We start from the raw sequence: 13,245 nt of genomic DNA, 5'->3' as shown, positions 1-13,245 counted from the left end.
AAATATAATTTTTATAAGAAATATTAGTCAGTGATTATGAGCCATTTTTTAAAAAATCTTCAAAACAGCCTCTCCAATAGTGTATATCACTGAAAGAGTAACCTTAGAAGCTGTGTTACCTTTCTGCTCATGTGGTAGTCTAAATTTTAACTTTTTCCTCCCTACTAAAATGGAGTGAATTTTAAGTTTAATCTGTGATTTTTTTCTGGCAGACCTTTGGAGTTGCTCTTGAGCACACTTCTGTGGCATTTCCTCTTTTTATCCCTGTATTGAATCTCCTGTGTCCCGTTTAAGTCTGAATCTTGGAAGTGAAGAATCATAATTAGCGCTTAGGATCTGTGGCCTATATAGGAGTTTGTGTTAATACTTAACATTCCTGAAATTGGGAAGTGGGGAGCATGTTAGAGACTTTGAAAAGTTAGCTTTAAGCTTAGAATTCTGTAAGTTGTAGCTTTAGTTGTCTCTTGATAGCACTTCAGTAAGTATTTTCTGCTAGCCTTTGGTCTTAGATTCGGGGGCACACCTTTGTCTAAGTATTGGGGAGTTTTGCTTCATACTGATTTCCTACACTTTATACTTCAATAGTCAGATGCTTTGAGGCCTATACCTGAAAATGAGCCATTTCTTGAGATTTTGTGAACCATGGGATCTCAGTTAACTGAGTGTAAATATGTGTGGATGGTATACTTGTACATCCATTGCCTTTAATTATCAAAATCAGAGTAACAATGGCTCTTAAAAAGTACCATTTTTATTTGTTCTAAGTGCAAAAAAGCATCCAAAAACTAGTAAACCTCTTTTAACAAGAAATTTAATGCTAGTTAATTTGTTTTAGAACCTTATCCTGATTTTGCTCTTCTCCTGTTACCTATTCTAAGTTTTAGTCAAGGGCATGCATTTAAAACTGAGTTGATTATAAACCCTTCAGAGTATACATTTATAATTGAAGTGTTAATACACCATTAACTATAGCAAGAAAAGAGCACCACTGATAGTACAATGACTAGTTTTCTCTTGTATCCTGTGCTTTTTGTTATAGTAGAGTTCTATGAAAGGCTATACTTTTCCATATTAATAAAATTCTTTATTTATTAGCATTTTAATTTTATTCTGTTAAATTTAAGTATTATTTAAACTGTTTATTTTTGACAGTGTTATACTTAGCAGTGTAAAACCATTTCAGGCTAATAGCTATGGTCATATGGTCACTATGCTGCATATCATTAATATGTACATTAACTGCTAAATCATCAATATATACATTGTAGGAGTAGAACTGAAATTTATGAAAGAACTGTATTGCAGGCTCGCTCACTCTTTTTTTAATTGGATAACTTCAAAGAACATCCTTTCAGTGTTCTCTCCCCTCCCCCCATATATTCTGAATGATAAGCCTTTGGAATATTCACACAAAAATTTAGTTATGGTTAAAGGGGAAGGAGTGAAATTTCTTCTAATATTGTATAGATAATGGTTGATTTTAAAATTCAAGTTGACCTAAATATCTGAGGAATAATTCTTATATCCTGGAAATGATTCTTACTATTCATTAATTGCTTGTAAAATGTTCTGTATGTATCACCAAATTTATTCCAATGTGATACAAAGTACCTGAAGTTGGGGGCAGAGTCACATTGGTGTTAACAACTGGCATTGAAAGCAGGTAAATACAGTGTGTCCGTAAAATCATGGTGCACTTTTGACCGGTCACAGGAAAGTAACAAAAGACGAGAGAACTGTGAAATGTACACCAAATAAAAGGAAAACCCTCCCAGTTTCTGTAGGATGATGTGGCAGCATGTGCGCAAGTGCATATGATGACGTAACACCGTGTATACAGCAGAGCAGCCCACGGCCATGCCAGTGGAGATGTAGATGGTACAGAGGAAAGTTCAGTGGCTCGCTAAATTCGAATCTATGACCAAAGTGCAACGTGAATATCGGCGCGTTCATAACAAAGCGCCACCACATAGAAATAACATTACTCAGTGGGATAAGCAGTTGAAGGAAACCAGCAGTTTAGTGGAGAAACCCCGTTCTGGTAGGCCATCAGTCAGTGACGAGTCTGTAGAGGCTATAAGGGATAGCTACCTAAGGAGCCCTAAAAAAATCTGTGCGTGAGCCCACATCGAACTGCACTGAATAGGTATGAAACTGGGAGAGTTTTCCTTTTATTTGGTGCAGATTTTACATTTCTATCATCTTTTGTTGCTTTCCTATTATCAATCAAAAGTGCACCATGAGTTTATGGACACTCTGTAGTTACGGCCATTTAATAATGCACTTATATATTAATATACTATGAACTCAAGATTTCTCAAAACAAACTTCTTGTGAGGGAAGGGATTTAAATAAAATTTCTGTGGAGAAAACAGACTATAAATGAGGATTGATTTTGTTCAGAAATAAAGTAAAAACAAAGTCTAGACCCTGAGGGATGTTAAGAAGAGTCATTACTTAAAACTTAGTCCAATATTAATTAATTTCTTGGTAAAGTTAAGGAGGCAAGTCAGTAGAAAAACAATTTTTATAAATGTTACACATTTTTCTTTCTGATAATTTAATTAAACTGGAACTACCTGGTGTTATAAAGATGATACTAACTTAGAGAGCTGTCACAGAGAGTTTTCACAAATAGTTTTTGGGATTTTGTTGTTGTTTCTGTAATTTGGAACCCCCAAGGTCATCTCTTGAGTCTCTTCAGTAAGGAAACAGAGGCCTGAAAGATGAAATTATTTCCTTAAAATCATACCCAGAGTCAGGAAATTAGACTTTTGTCTTAATTCAGATGCCTTTTTGTATTCTGTGTTTTATACCCTTAAGTCATGAAGGCCATAATGGTCTTTTGTGGACAGTTTTCTGAAATATTATTAAGCAAGTTATTATGGTGGGCAGGACAGGAGTGTGGTGAGGAGGTTTTGGTTTTGAGCTTTTCTATATTTGTCACTTACAGTCTGCTATTCATACCAACTATTAATTTTGTCTAAATTTGAGAGAGAAGTTTTAGGTAATATAAGCCTAAGTTGTGGTATTGGACAATTTTCTTTTTCTTTTTCTTTTCTTTTCTTTTTCTTTTTTTTTTTTTTTTTTTTTTTTTTTTTACAGAGATGGAGAGAGTCAGAGGAGGGATAGATAGGGACAAGAAGACAAGAACGGAGAGAGGCCTGACCAGGCAGTGGCGCAGTGGATAGAGCATCGGACTGGGATTCAGAAGGACCCAGGTTCGAGACTTTGAGGTCGCCAGCTTGAACGTGGGTTCATCTGGCTTGAGCAAAAAGCTCACCAGCTTGGACCCAAGGTTGCTGGCTTGAGCAAAGGGTTACTCGGTCTGCTGAAGGCCCACCGTCAAGGCACATTATGAGAAAGCAATCAATGAACAACTAAGGTGTTGCAACGAAAAACTAATGATTGATGCTTCTCATCTCTCTTCATTCCTGTCTGTCCCTGTCTATCCCTCTCTCTGACTCTGACTCTTAAAAAAAAAAGAATGGAGAGAGATGAAAAGCATCAATCATCAGTTTTTCGTTGTGACGCCTTAGTCGTTCATCGATTGCTTTCTCATATGTGCCTTGACGGTAGGCCTTCAGCAGACTGAGTAACCCTTTGCTCAAGCCTTGGGTCCAAGCTGGTGAGCTTTGCTCAAATCAAATGAGGCCACACTCAAGCTGGTGAACTCGGGGTCTCGAACCTGGGTTCTCCGCATCCCAATCCGACGCTCTATTCATTGAGCCACCGCCTGGTCAGGCTGGACAATTTTCTTATCTGTAAAATGAAGTTATGCTATTCAGGTGCGGAGAATACTGATGATTTTTTAAAAACAAAATCATGTCAGTTCTTAAAAGGAATTTAGATTAAATCGAAAGAAATGTTATAAAGTGAAATGGTTAGTGACCAGCGGTGCCTAACTTGCCCTCTCTATTTTACAACTTTCTGTTTTTTATGGTTTTCCTACTTTCATGTTTCAGCTTATGACATTATTTTTACTCATATGCCTTTGTTTTCTCTATATAGTCGTACTCCTGGAAGTCGTCAAGCCTCTCCAACTGAAGTAGTTGAGCGCCTGGGCCCCAATACTAATCCCTCAGAAGGATTGGGGCCTCTTCCTAATCCTACAGCTAATAAACCACTTGTTGAGGAATTTTCAAATCCTGAAACTCAGAATCTGGATGCCATGGAACAAGTTGGTCTGGATTCCTTACAGTTTGACTATCCTGGTAATCAGGTACCAATGGACTCTTCAGGAGCCACTGTAGGCCTTTTTGACTACAATTCCCAGCAGCAGGTAAAGCATGCCCCTCCTTTAAAAACCTCTTCTGAACCATGTACTGGTGTGGCCTGAAGTGCTGTGAGGCACTGACAGGAGTGATGGGGCTGTCCTTGAACACTTCATGTTTTATTGAATAAAATGTCCCTGTAGATGAGAAAGTGGTTCAAATAAGTGTTTAAAATATTCTGTTTCCAGTTCTCTAAATAGAAGTGTAATCTCTGACACTAATCTTTGTATGAAATCTTTTCCCTACTAGCTCTTTCAGAGGACTAGTGCACTGACAGTTCAGCAGTTAACCGCGGCCCAACAGCAGCAGTATGCACTAGCCGCCGCTCAGCAGCCGCATATAGGTGAGTCCTTTGAATTTACCATTTTGATTGGACTGTTAGAAAATCCTGTTTTAAAGTAGTTTGATGTTACGGCCTGGCCAGGTTGCTCAGTTGGTTGAGTGTTCAGTACACCCAAGTTGTGGATTCAGTCCACGGTCTGAGCACGTACAAGAATCAACCAATGGGTGCATAAATAAGTGGAACAACAGATCCATGTTTCTGTCATTCCCTTTGCCCGTCCTTTCCTTCCTTCCTACCTATCTTCCTGCCTCTCTCTTCTTCTTCTCTCTAAAATCACTAAATTTTAAAAAATTATTTAGATATTTCATTTTCTTTTACTGAATGATGTTATATTCATCATTTTTGAGACATCTCATTGAGATCAAAGATGAATAGATTACATGGCAGTAGTAAAGATAGAAACTATTCCTGATTATTATTTGTATCCTTGGCTAAATAAAAATCTATAACTCAGTGAAAGCGCTTAACCACTTACAGTTGTTTTTTTCACAATAAGAAGTTGAGAGAGTTAAACACTTGGGAATTCAAATGTAATTACTATATTTGTGTCCATTATTGAGTCAGAATGTTTATTTTTAAAATGGTTTAAAAATAGAAATGCCAAGAGATTTTTTAAACATATTTTTTTCTTCATTAAAGTCTTTTACCTTTAGTCTTTAATGTGAATTATTATAGTGACACATTTCTTACTGCTAGAGTTCAAGTTTGTGTTGTCTGTTGAGGGTTGTTTTTTTTGTTTGTTTTTTTTTGTGGCAGAGACAGAGTCAGAGAGAGGGACAGATAGGGACAGGCAGACAGACAGGAATGGAGAGTGATGAGAAACATTAATTCTTCATTGTGGTTCCTTAGTTGTTCATTGATTGATTTCTCATATGTGCCTTGACCGGGGGCTACAGAAGACCGAGTAACCCCTTGTTCGAGCCAGCGACCTTGGGTTCAAGCTGGTAAGTCTTGCTCGAACCAGATAAACCCCCGCTTAAGCTGGCGACCTCTGGGTCTCGAACCTGAGTCCTCCTCATCCCAGTCCAACGCTTTAGCCACTGTGCCACCGCCTAGTCAGGCTGTGTTGAGGTTTATTTATTTATTTATTTATTTATTTATTTATTTATTGTATTTTTCTGAAGTTGGAAACGGGGAGGCAGTCAGACAGACTCCCGCATGTGCCCGACTGGGATCGACCCGGCACACCCACTAGGGGGTGATGCTATGCCCATCTGGGGCGTTGCTCTGTTGCGTTGCTCTGTTGCAACCAGAGCCATTCTAGCACCTGAGGCAGAGGCCACAGAGCCATCTTCAGCGTCCGGGCCAACTTTGCTCCAATGAAGCCTTGGCTGCGGGAGGGAAAGAGAGAGACAGAGAGGAAGGAGGGGGGGGAGGGTTGGAGAAGCAGATGGGCGCTTCTCCTCTGTGCCCTAGCCAGGAATCGAACCTGAGACTCCTGCACACCAGGCCAATGCTCTACCACTGAGCCAACCGGCCAGGGCTTGTGTTGAGGTTTTTAAGTCACAAAGAGAGTACAAAGTTTCCCCAGCTATATACCTCACATAATTACAGTACAGTATGAAAACCGGGAATATGACATTGATAAATGTCCATATATAGTTTTATATCATTCTATGATGTATGTAGATTACTGTAACTATTTTTATGTCTCTCTGGTTTTGGCTAACCTTAATTTTAAGCTATGAATACTTTGATCATCAGAATATCCGGAGTGAGTGATATGCTAAATTGCTTCTCTGCCCTTGACTTTGTCTTGTTCTCCAAGAGGCTTCATAGGTTCCAAATATTTATTTTTGGTTTTAATCAAAGATAACCACACTTTTCTAGATGACTTCTTTTTTTATATATATTTTTTTCTGTATTTATTTATTTATTTTTTTCCAGGGACAGAGAGGGATAGATAGGGACAGACAGGAATGAAGAGAGATGAGAAACATCAATCATCAGTTTTTCGTTGCGACACCTTAGTTGTTCATTGATTGCTTTCTCATATATATCTTGACCACGGGCCTTCAGCAGATCGAGTAGCCCCTTGCTCCAGCCAGCGACCTTGGGTCCAAGCTGGTGAGCTTTTTACTCAAACCAGATGAGCCCGCGCTCAAGCTGGTGACCTCGGGGTCTCAAACCTGGTTCCTCAGCATCCCAGTCTGAGGCTCTTATCCACTGTGCCACCTCCTGGTCAGGCTCTAGATGACTTCTAATAGCAGCATGCATGCAGGGCCTGGTTTTTTATTTTCTCCCAGCTTTCTTTACCCTGAACTTAGTTAGTACTTCCCTGTCATTCTTAGAAATGTTCTCATTCCTGCCTGTTCATGGGCTAACATAACATTTTTTATTTCTTGAAGTTTTATGGTATGTTCTAATATATGCCAGGCTAGTGCAGCCATTATCGCTCTTCCTCTTTGGAGTTTTAAATGTTCGGTTCTTGCTTATGAACTTTAGAATCCATTTATTTTACTTCCAAAAGATTAGGTTAAAATTTTAAATTAACTTAGGGAAAGTCAACATCTTTATGACATTAAAAATATTCTTATCCAGGACATGTGCACATTTACTTTTGTTTAAGTCTGCTTTTGCATTATTTATGAGCACTTTTAAAAATTTTTCTCATATGTTTGCATTTTTTTTTTTTTTTTTGGTATTTTTCTGAAGTTGGAAACGGGGAGGCAGTCAGACAGACTCCTGCATGCACCCGACCGGGATCCACCCAGCACGCCCACCAGGGGGCGATGCTCTGCCCATCTGGGACGTTGCTCTGTTGCAACCAGAGTCATTCTAGCACCTGAGGCAGAGGCCATAGAGCCATCCTCAGCGCCTGGGCCAACTTTGCTCCAATGGAGCCCTGGCTGCGGGAGGGGAAGAGAGAGACAGAGAGGAAGGAGAGGGGGAGGAGTGGAGAAGCAGATGGGCGCTTCTGTGTGCCCTGGCCGGGAATCGAACCCGGGACTCCCGCACGCCAGGCCAACGCTCTACCACTGAGCCAACCAGCCAGGGCCTGTTTGCAAATTTCTTGATAAATTCTTAGGTATTTTATTTTTACTATCATTTTAAATGACCTATTTTCATTGTATCTTTAAATTGGTACCTATTAAAGCTCTGAATTAGTATATATTAACTTTATGAACACTTTTTTTTTCTTTTTCTTTTTTTTTTTTAAGTGAGAAGAGGGGAGATAGTGAGACAGACTCCCACATGTGCCCCAGTCGGGATCCATTTGGCAGCCCTCCTCTTGGGCCAATGTTCAAATCAGTTTAGCTATTTTTAGCACCTGAGGCTGACATTCTTGGACCCCCCGAGCTATCCATAGCGCCTGAGCCCAGCCCTCAGACCAACCCAGCCATTGGTTACGGGAGGAGGAGGGAGAGAGAAGCAGATGGTCATTTCTCTTGTGTGCCCTGACCAGGAATCAAACCTGGGACATCCATATGGCAGGCCCATGCTCTACCCTGAGCCACCAGCCAGGAACATGAATGCTATTTTTTAATAATTTAATTATTCTTATGTCTATGAATAAAAAAAGACTTGATTTTACCTCCCTTGACTGACAGCTGTTTAGAAAGTTTGATAATTTTTATTTTGGTGGAGTATAAGTAGCATTCTCATACTTTTGACAGGAACATAAATTGGTACAACTTTTCTGGAAGATTATCTGGAAATGTGAATTAAGAATTTATATATATTTGCCCATTGAAGTGAATTTTTATAAGGACCTTATGATAATGCAGAGACCTATGTATTTAAAGAATAGCAGCAGCATGATTTATAGCAAAAGATTGTGAACCATCCAAATAAATACTTGTATTCATACTAGATTGGTTAAATCATATTCTTTGTATACAGTAGAATACAGATTATGCAGCCATTAAAAAGAATGAACGAGGTAGGTATCTGTTGACATAGAAAGGGAGCTGTGGTTAGTTACCAAGTGAAAAAAGTTTATTAAAATACTGTGGTAGCCTAGAATACAAAATGTATGAGTGTGTGTATATATGCATTTAAAATTTTAGAAGGATGTGTATGTTTCTACATACTTGCATATATAAACTTAGATGCAAACATATGTATATATCTCTGCAAACACACACTTGTCTGTATGTGATTATACACACAGGAATATTATTTGGTGTCTGATATGTTATAAATATTTCTAAGTGAATCTGTGAGCTTAAAATACGTGTTTCTCCATTTTTTTGGCAGAAGTTTCAAAATATATCCATTAGGTCAAACTAATTCCTTGTTTTTCAAATATTTGAAACCTTACTTCATATCTGCTTTATAATGTAAGTATGGAGAGAGCTGTATTGAAAAATCATTTCTAAAATTGAAAAATAATTTAAAGTATATAAACCAGCTGTCAGTAAAGGTTATATGAGGGCTTTTCACTTTATGCACTTAAATACTATTGAGGTTTTTAAAACAATCTTGTTTTGTACGCACTTTTTTAATCATAAAAACATAGTTTATAAAAAAAAATTATGTCCTGGCTTTTAGATTATTGTAGTGTTATGAATAAACCATGAGTACCAATACGTCATTTGCTGTTCTTGTGATAAAGATAATTCATGAGAAAGGAACTGGAGAAACATCTTGAAACCCTTGACCTCGGACATAGTTTAAGAATTTAACCCTGAGCAAATGATATATTGAATAATACAATGATCTTAGTGAACCCTCTGTTTAGTTCTTATTTCCTTTGTTAAAAACAGGTTTTTGAAATGACCATGTTGTGCCTGAGCATGAAATGAGTAGTGTAGGTTGTGGCCAGTAGTTTATAAAATTAATTAGATTTCAGACATTAATAGAGAGAAAAGTTAAACAAAATAGAGTGTGTGAGGATAAATATCTTTGAGATTTTTGTGGTGTATATATGTGTATTTGGATAGGAGACTATGTCAGTGTGAAATATATGTCATGTTATTGGTCACTGTCAAAATATTTGATAGTCACTATAATACAGTTAGAATTAAGTTTCTGAATCTTGACTTTAAGGTAAATGCTTCTTTTGAATGCTTTTTTAAAAATTACTTTATGTTCATGTTTTTATATCCATTTCCTCCCTCTTAAGTATCTTTTAAACTTGAACCATTTTGCATTCTTTTGACTTCAAACATGTTCTTTATTTATTTATTTATTTATTTTACCTCTACCTCTCTGAGTTAATTTCCAGAAGAGGCAACCCTAACAGCACATTTTCAAAGCAATATTTTTGTAGTTTATGGTAAAAGATCTACACGGTGATTCGCCAATATCAGCAATTCTCTCTAATAAGTACTGTATATGAATATTTTTAAAATCTTAGCCTTTACTGAATTCTTACTGGCATGTATTAGACTCAGAACTGGCTTAAATTTATTCTTCTGCTTAAAATGTTATTGTTCTCCTACTGCTTTCAGAGTCAAGTCCAGGAACTTCCTTATGGATCCTTGTTCTTATAATAGCTCCAGTTTTTTTGTTTGTTTTTTGTTTTTTTTTGTATTTTCCTGAAGTTGGAAACAGGGAGGCAGTCAGACAGACTCCTGCATGTGCCCGACCGGGATCCACCCAGCATGCCCACCAGGGGGCGATGCTCTGCCCATCTGGGGCATCGCTCTGTTGCAACCAGAGCCGTTCTAGTGCCTGAGGCAGAGGCCATGGAGCCATCCTCAGCGCCCGGGCCAACTTTGCTCCAATGGAGCCTTGGCTGCAGGAGGGGAAGAGAGAGACAGAGAGGAAGGAGAGGGGGAGGGGTGGAGAAGCAGATGGGCGCTTCTCCTGTGTGCCCTGGCTGGGAATCGAAACCGGGGCTCCTGCATGCCAGACCGACACTCTACCACTGAGCCAACTGGCCAGGGCAATAGCTCCAGTTTTATTTTATACACTATAGCCCCAGTTTTATTTATACACTACTGCCCCTTTCAAAGCTTGTTAGATGCCCTTCCTTATGCCCATAGCACTGATACCATGTTTCAATTGCCAATTTCTTGTTTTTCTCACTAGGTAGTGTTCAGATAGATCATATGTATCTGTCGCTATTGAATCCCTAGTTCATAGCATGGCTAAATAAAGATTGAATGAAAAACTGCTATTGAACAGTAGTAATTGCTAGCTCTAAACATTTATTGTGTGCTGATAGTCATTTTATATTTGGTACACATTCAGTATCCTATAAGGTGTACCTGTTTCATAAATGAAGAACCTTATAGGCAGGTTGTTATATGCCCAAGATCACTTAGTAAGAATTTAAACCATTATACACACTGTCCTCCCTCACCCCAAGTTTAGAGCAGAAATTTTTTACCTAAATGAAGAAAATAATACTTTACATTTCCATTCATTATTTTCCCCCTTTTTAAATACAGCGAGTGTATTCTCAGCAGGCCTTGCTCCAGCTGCATTTGTGCCAAATCCGTATATTATCAGTGCTGCTCCTCCAGGGACCGACCCGTACACTGCAGCAGGGCTGGCTGCAGCAGCAACATTAGCAGGTAATTTATTGTTCATCCCTGTTGCTTATTATGGATTTAGTTTTAATCTCGGTGTAAGCTTTTTTTTCCCTTTATTTAAATTTTTTTTCCATAATCTGAGAGGGAGGGAGGTAGGGAAGGATAGAGAGAGAGAGAGAGAGAGAGAGAGAGAAAGAGAAGCAAGAGAGAAAGCATCAACTTGATGCTTTCCTTAGTTGTTTCTTTTAGTTGTGCAGTCATTGGTTGTTTCTCGCATGTGCCCTGACTGGAGGTCAAACCAGCGACCTCAGCACACTGGGACAGTACTCTATTCACTGGGCTGCCCAGCCAAGGGCGTAAGCTTTATTTTAATCCACTTGGGCTATTGGAAGTTCCTAGAAACAACTAAAATATAAAGAATGAGCTGAAATTTCCAGAGTTAGTTTATTTTTCAACTGTAATGCTACTAGAAAAACACAAACCCAATAAAATTTGACGCCTGCACAAAATTGGTTTACGTTTTAGTTTTTTAGTTTTAGAAATCTTACATTGTCAAATAAATCCTCATTGTTACCAATCCCATTACCCACAGAGACAATGCAAAATAAGATTACTTCAAAAAAAAAATAAACTAGGTTAAAATAAAAAAACAAATAAAAAAAATAAACTGGATAAGTGTAAATACCCAGGTCAAGAAGAGTGTAAGGTAAAGTGCTTCTGTAATCTTGGGAATATGAGTATGTAAAAGTAAAGTTCATTTAGCAATGTTAAAATGTGTAAGCAAGCTGAGGGTCAAGGGATGGGGTGAAGTTAGAACTTATTAAAGTTGTCAAACCCTGAAACCGTCACTCAACAACTGAAGTGAGCACCAGAACTATATATACAGTGTTACATGGCAATTGTATTGCAGTTGAGCTGAAAGGAATTTTTTTTTTAAAGGAAGCTGTTTTATTGCTTATTTAAGTGAGAGTTGTGCTGGTTAGGCACAGTCTTACTGAGGAAAGCAACTTGCTGATTTATTACAGGGTTTTGAGGGAGGATGTTGATTGAGATGGTTACAAAGACAGAAATGAGTTCATCTTAGGCATGGGTTATGTTGGTTACCAGACCAGGAACTGGCTGATGTTAGCCACAGATAGGAGTTCACTAGAGTGAGTCTGTTGATGGGCTGACTTTCATAATTCTAACCTGTCACTGGTTTTGTTGTTTTTTAAGATTTTCAGAGATGGGTTCACTGAAGTGAATTTTAACTGATCAATTAGACAATTGAAGTTCGCTTCTCATAGTTTTTTTATCATAACTAATAGTGTTTGCCTAGGAGTTTAGGAACTTTCTTTTTAATACTCAGAAGTTTAAGAAGTGAAATGTTAATTTTATATTGTTTAATATCTTAGTTTGCAGACTGAAACTAATCTGTCACATTCAGTAGTTTTTGGTACATATCTGCATGTAATCTCATAAGCATGTGAACTTGTTTGGTGGCCTTTCACTAGATGTTAGTTTGTAAAGTGCTGATAAATCACACAGGAAATCATTAACCTATGGAACTGATAGAAGCAACTTTTAAGAGGTCATTAGTGTTGAGATGTGCATGCCAGGCATTCTGGACTTTGGCTTTGTAAGACCAGTGCTATCTAGTGCAACTGTAGTCTGAGCCAGATAATGTAATGAACATTTTTTTTGTAGCCACATTACAAAACTAAAAAAAAGATGAAATTTATTTGTGATATGTCTGATTTAGCACAACATACCTAAAGTGTTATCATTTCATTATATAATCAATATGTAGTTTAAAATTATTAATAGATATTTTATACCTTTTTTCACACCAAATCTTCAGAATCCTGTGTCTATTATATATTTACAACACATCTCAATTCAGGCTATCTACCTTTTAATTATTAAATAACCACAAATTATTAATAGCTATTAAATGGTTTTTGGCTACTGTTTTGGACAAAGAGGTTCTTGGTAGATGTCTGACTCCTGTTCTACCCTTCCTTTATAAATCTTTTTCACTGTTCAAACAGTCCTCATTGTAGATTGTGCTTAAACTATATTTAGAAATATATTTTACCTTTAAACTTTTTTAAAGCTTTTCATTTTTGTGATTCAGTAGGTTAAACTGGGCTTTATTTTCTTCTAAAACAAAATAAAACTAAGAATTTGACTTTTAAAAATCTACAAATTAGATATACTTACT

The 13,245-nt window shown here is 37.6% G+C and overlaps 1 protein-coding gene across 12 annotated transcripts in view; it reads left to right on the top strand.

Annotated features, from left to right (window-relative positions):
- PUM2 (pumilio RNA binding family member 2) overlaps positions 1-13,245 on the top strand; it is a 103,034-nt gene that overhangs the window by 37,735 nt on the left and 52,054 nt on the right. For all 12 annotated transcript variants that reach the window (XM_066237891.1, XM_066237889.1, XM_066237885.1 and 9 more), the window contains 3 exons: positions 4,012-4,282; positions 4,524-4,617; positions 10,959-11,084. In XM_066237891.1, coding sequence (XP_066093988.1) covers positions 4,012-4,282; positions 4,524-4,617; positions 10,959-11,084 — 491 coding nt within the window. The remainder of the gene's footprint in view (positions 1-4,011; positions 4,283-4,523; positions 4,618-10,958; positions 11,085-13,245) is intronic.

This window comes from Saccopteryx bilineata, chromosome 6, assembly GCF_036850765.1.
Source record: "Saccopteryx bilineata isolate mSacBil1 chromosome 6, mSacBil1_pri_phased_curated, whole genome shotgun sequence".
NCBI lineage: Eukaryota > Metazoa > Chordata > Mammalia > Chiroptera > Emballonuridae > Saccopteryx > Saccopteryx bilineata.
This window is presented reverse-complemented; position numbering and strand designations above follow the sequence as displayed.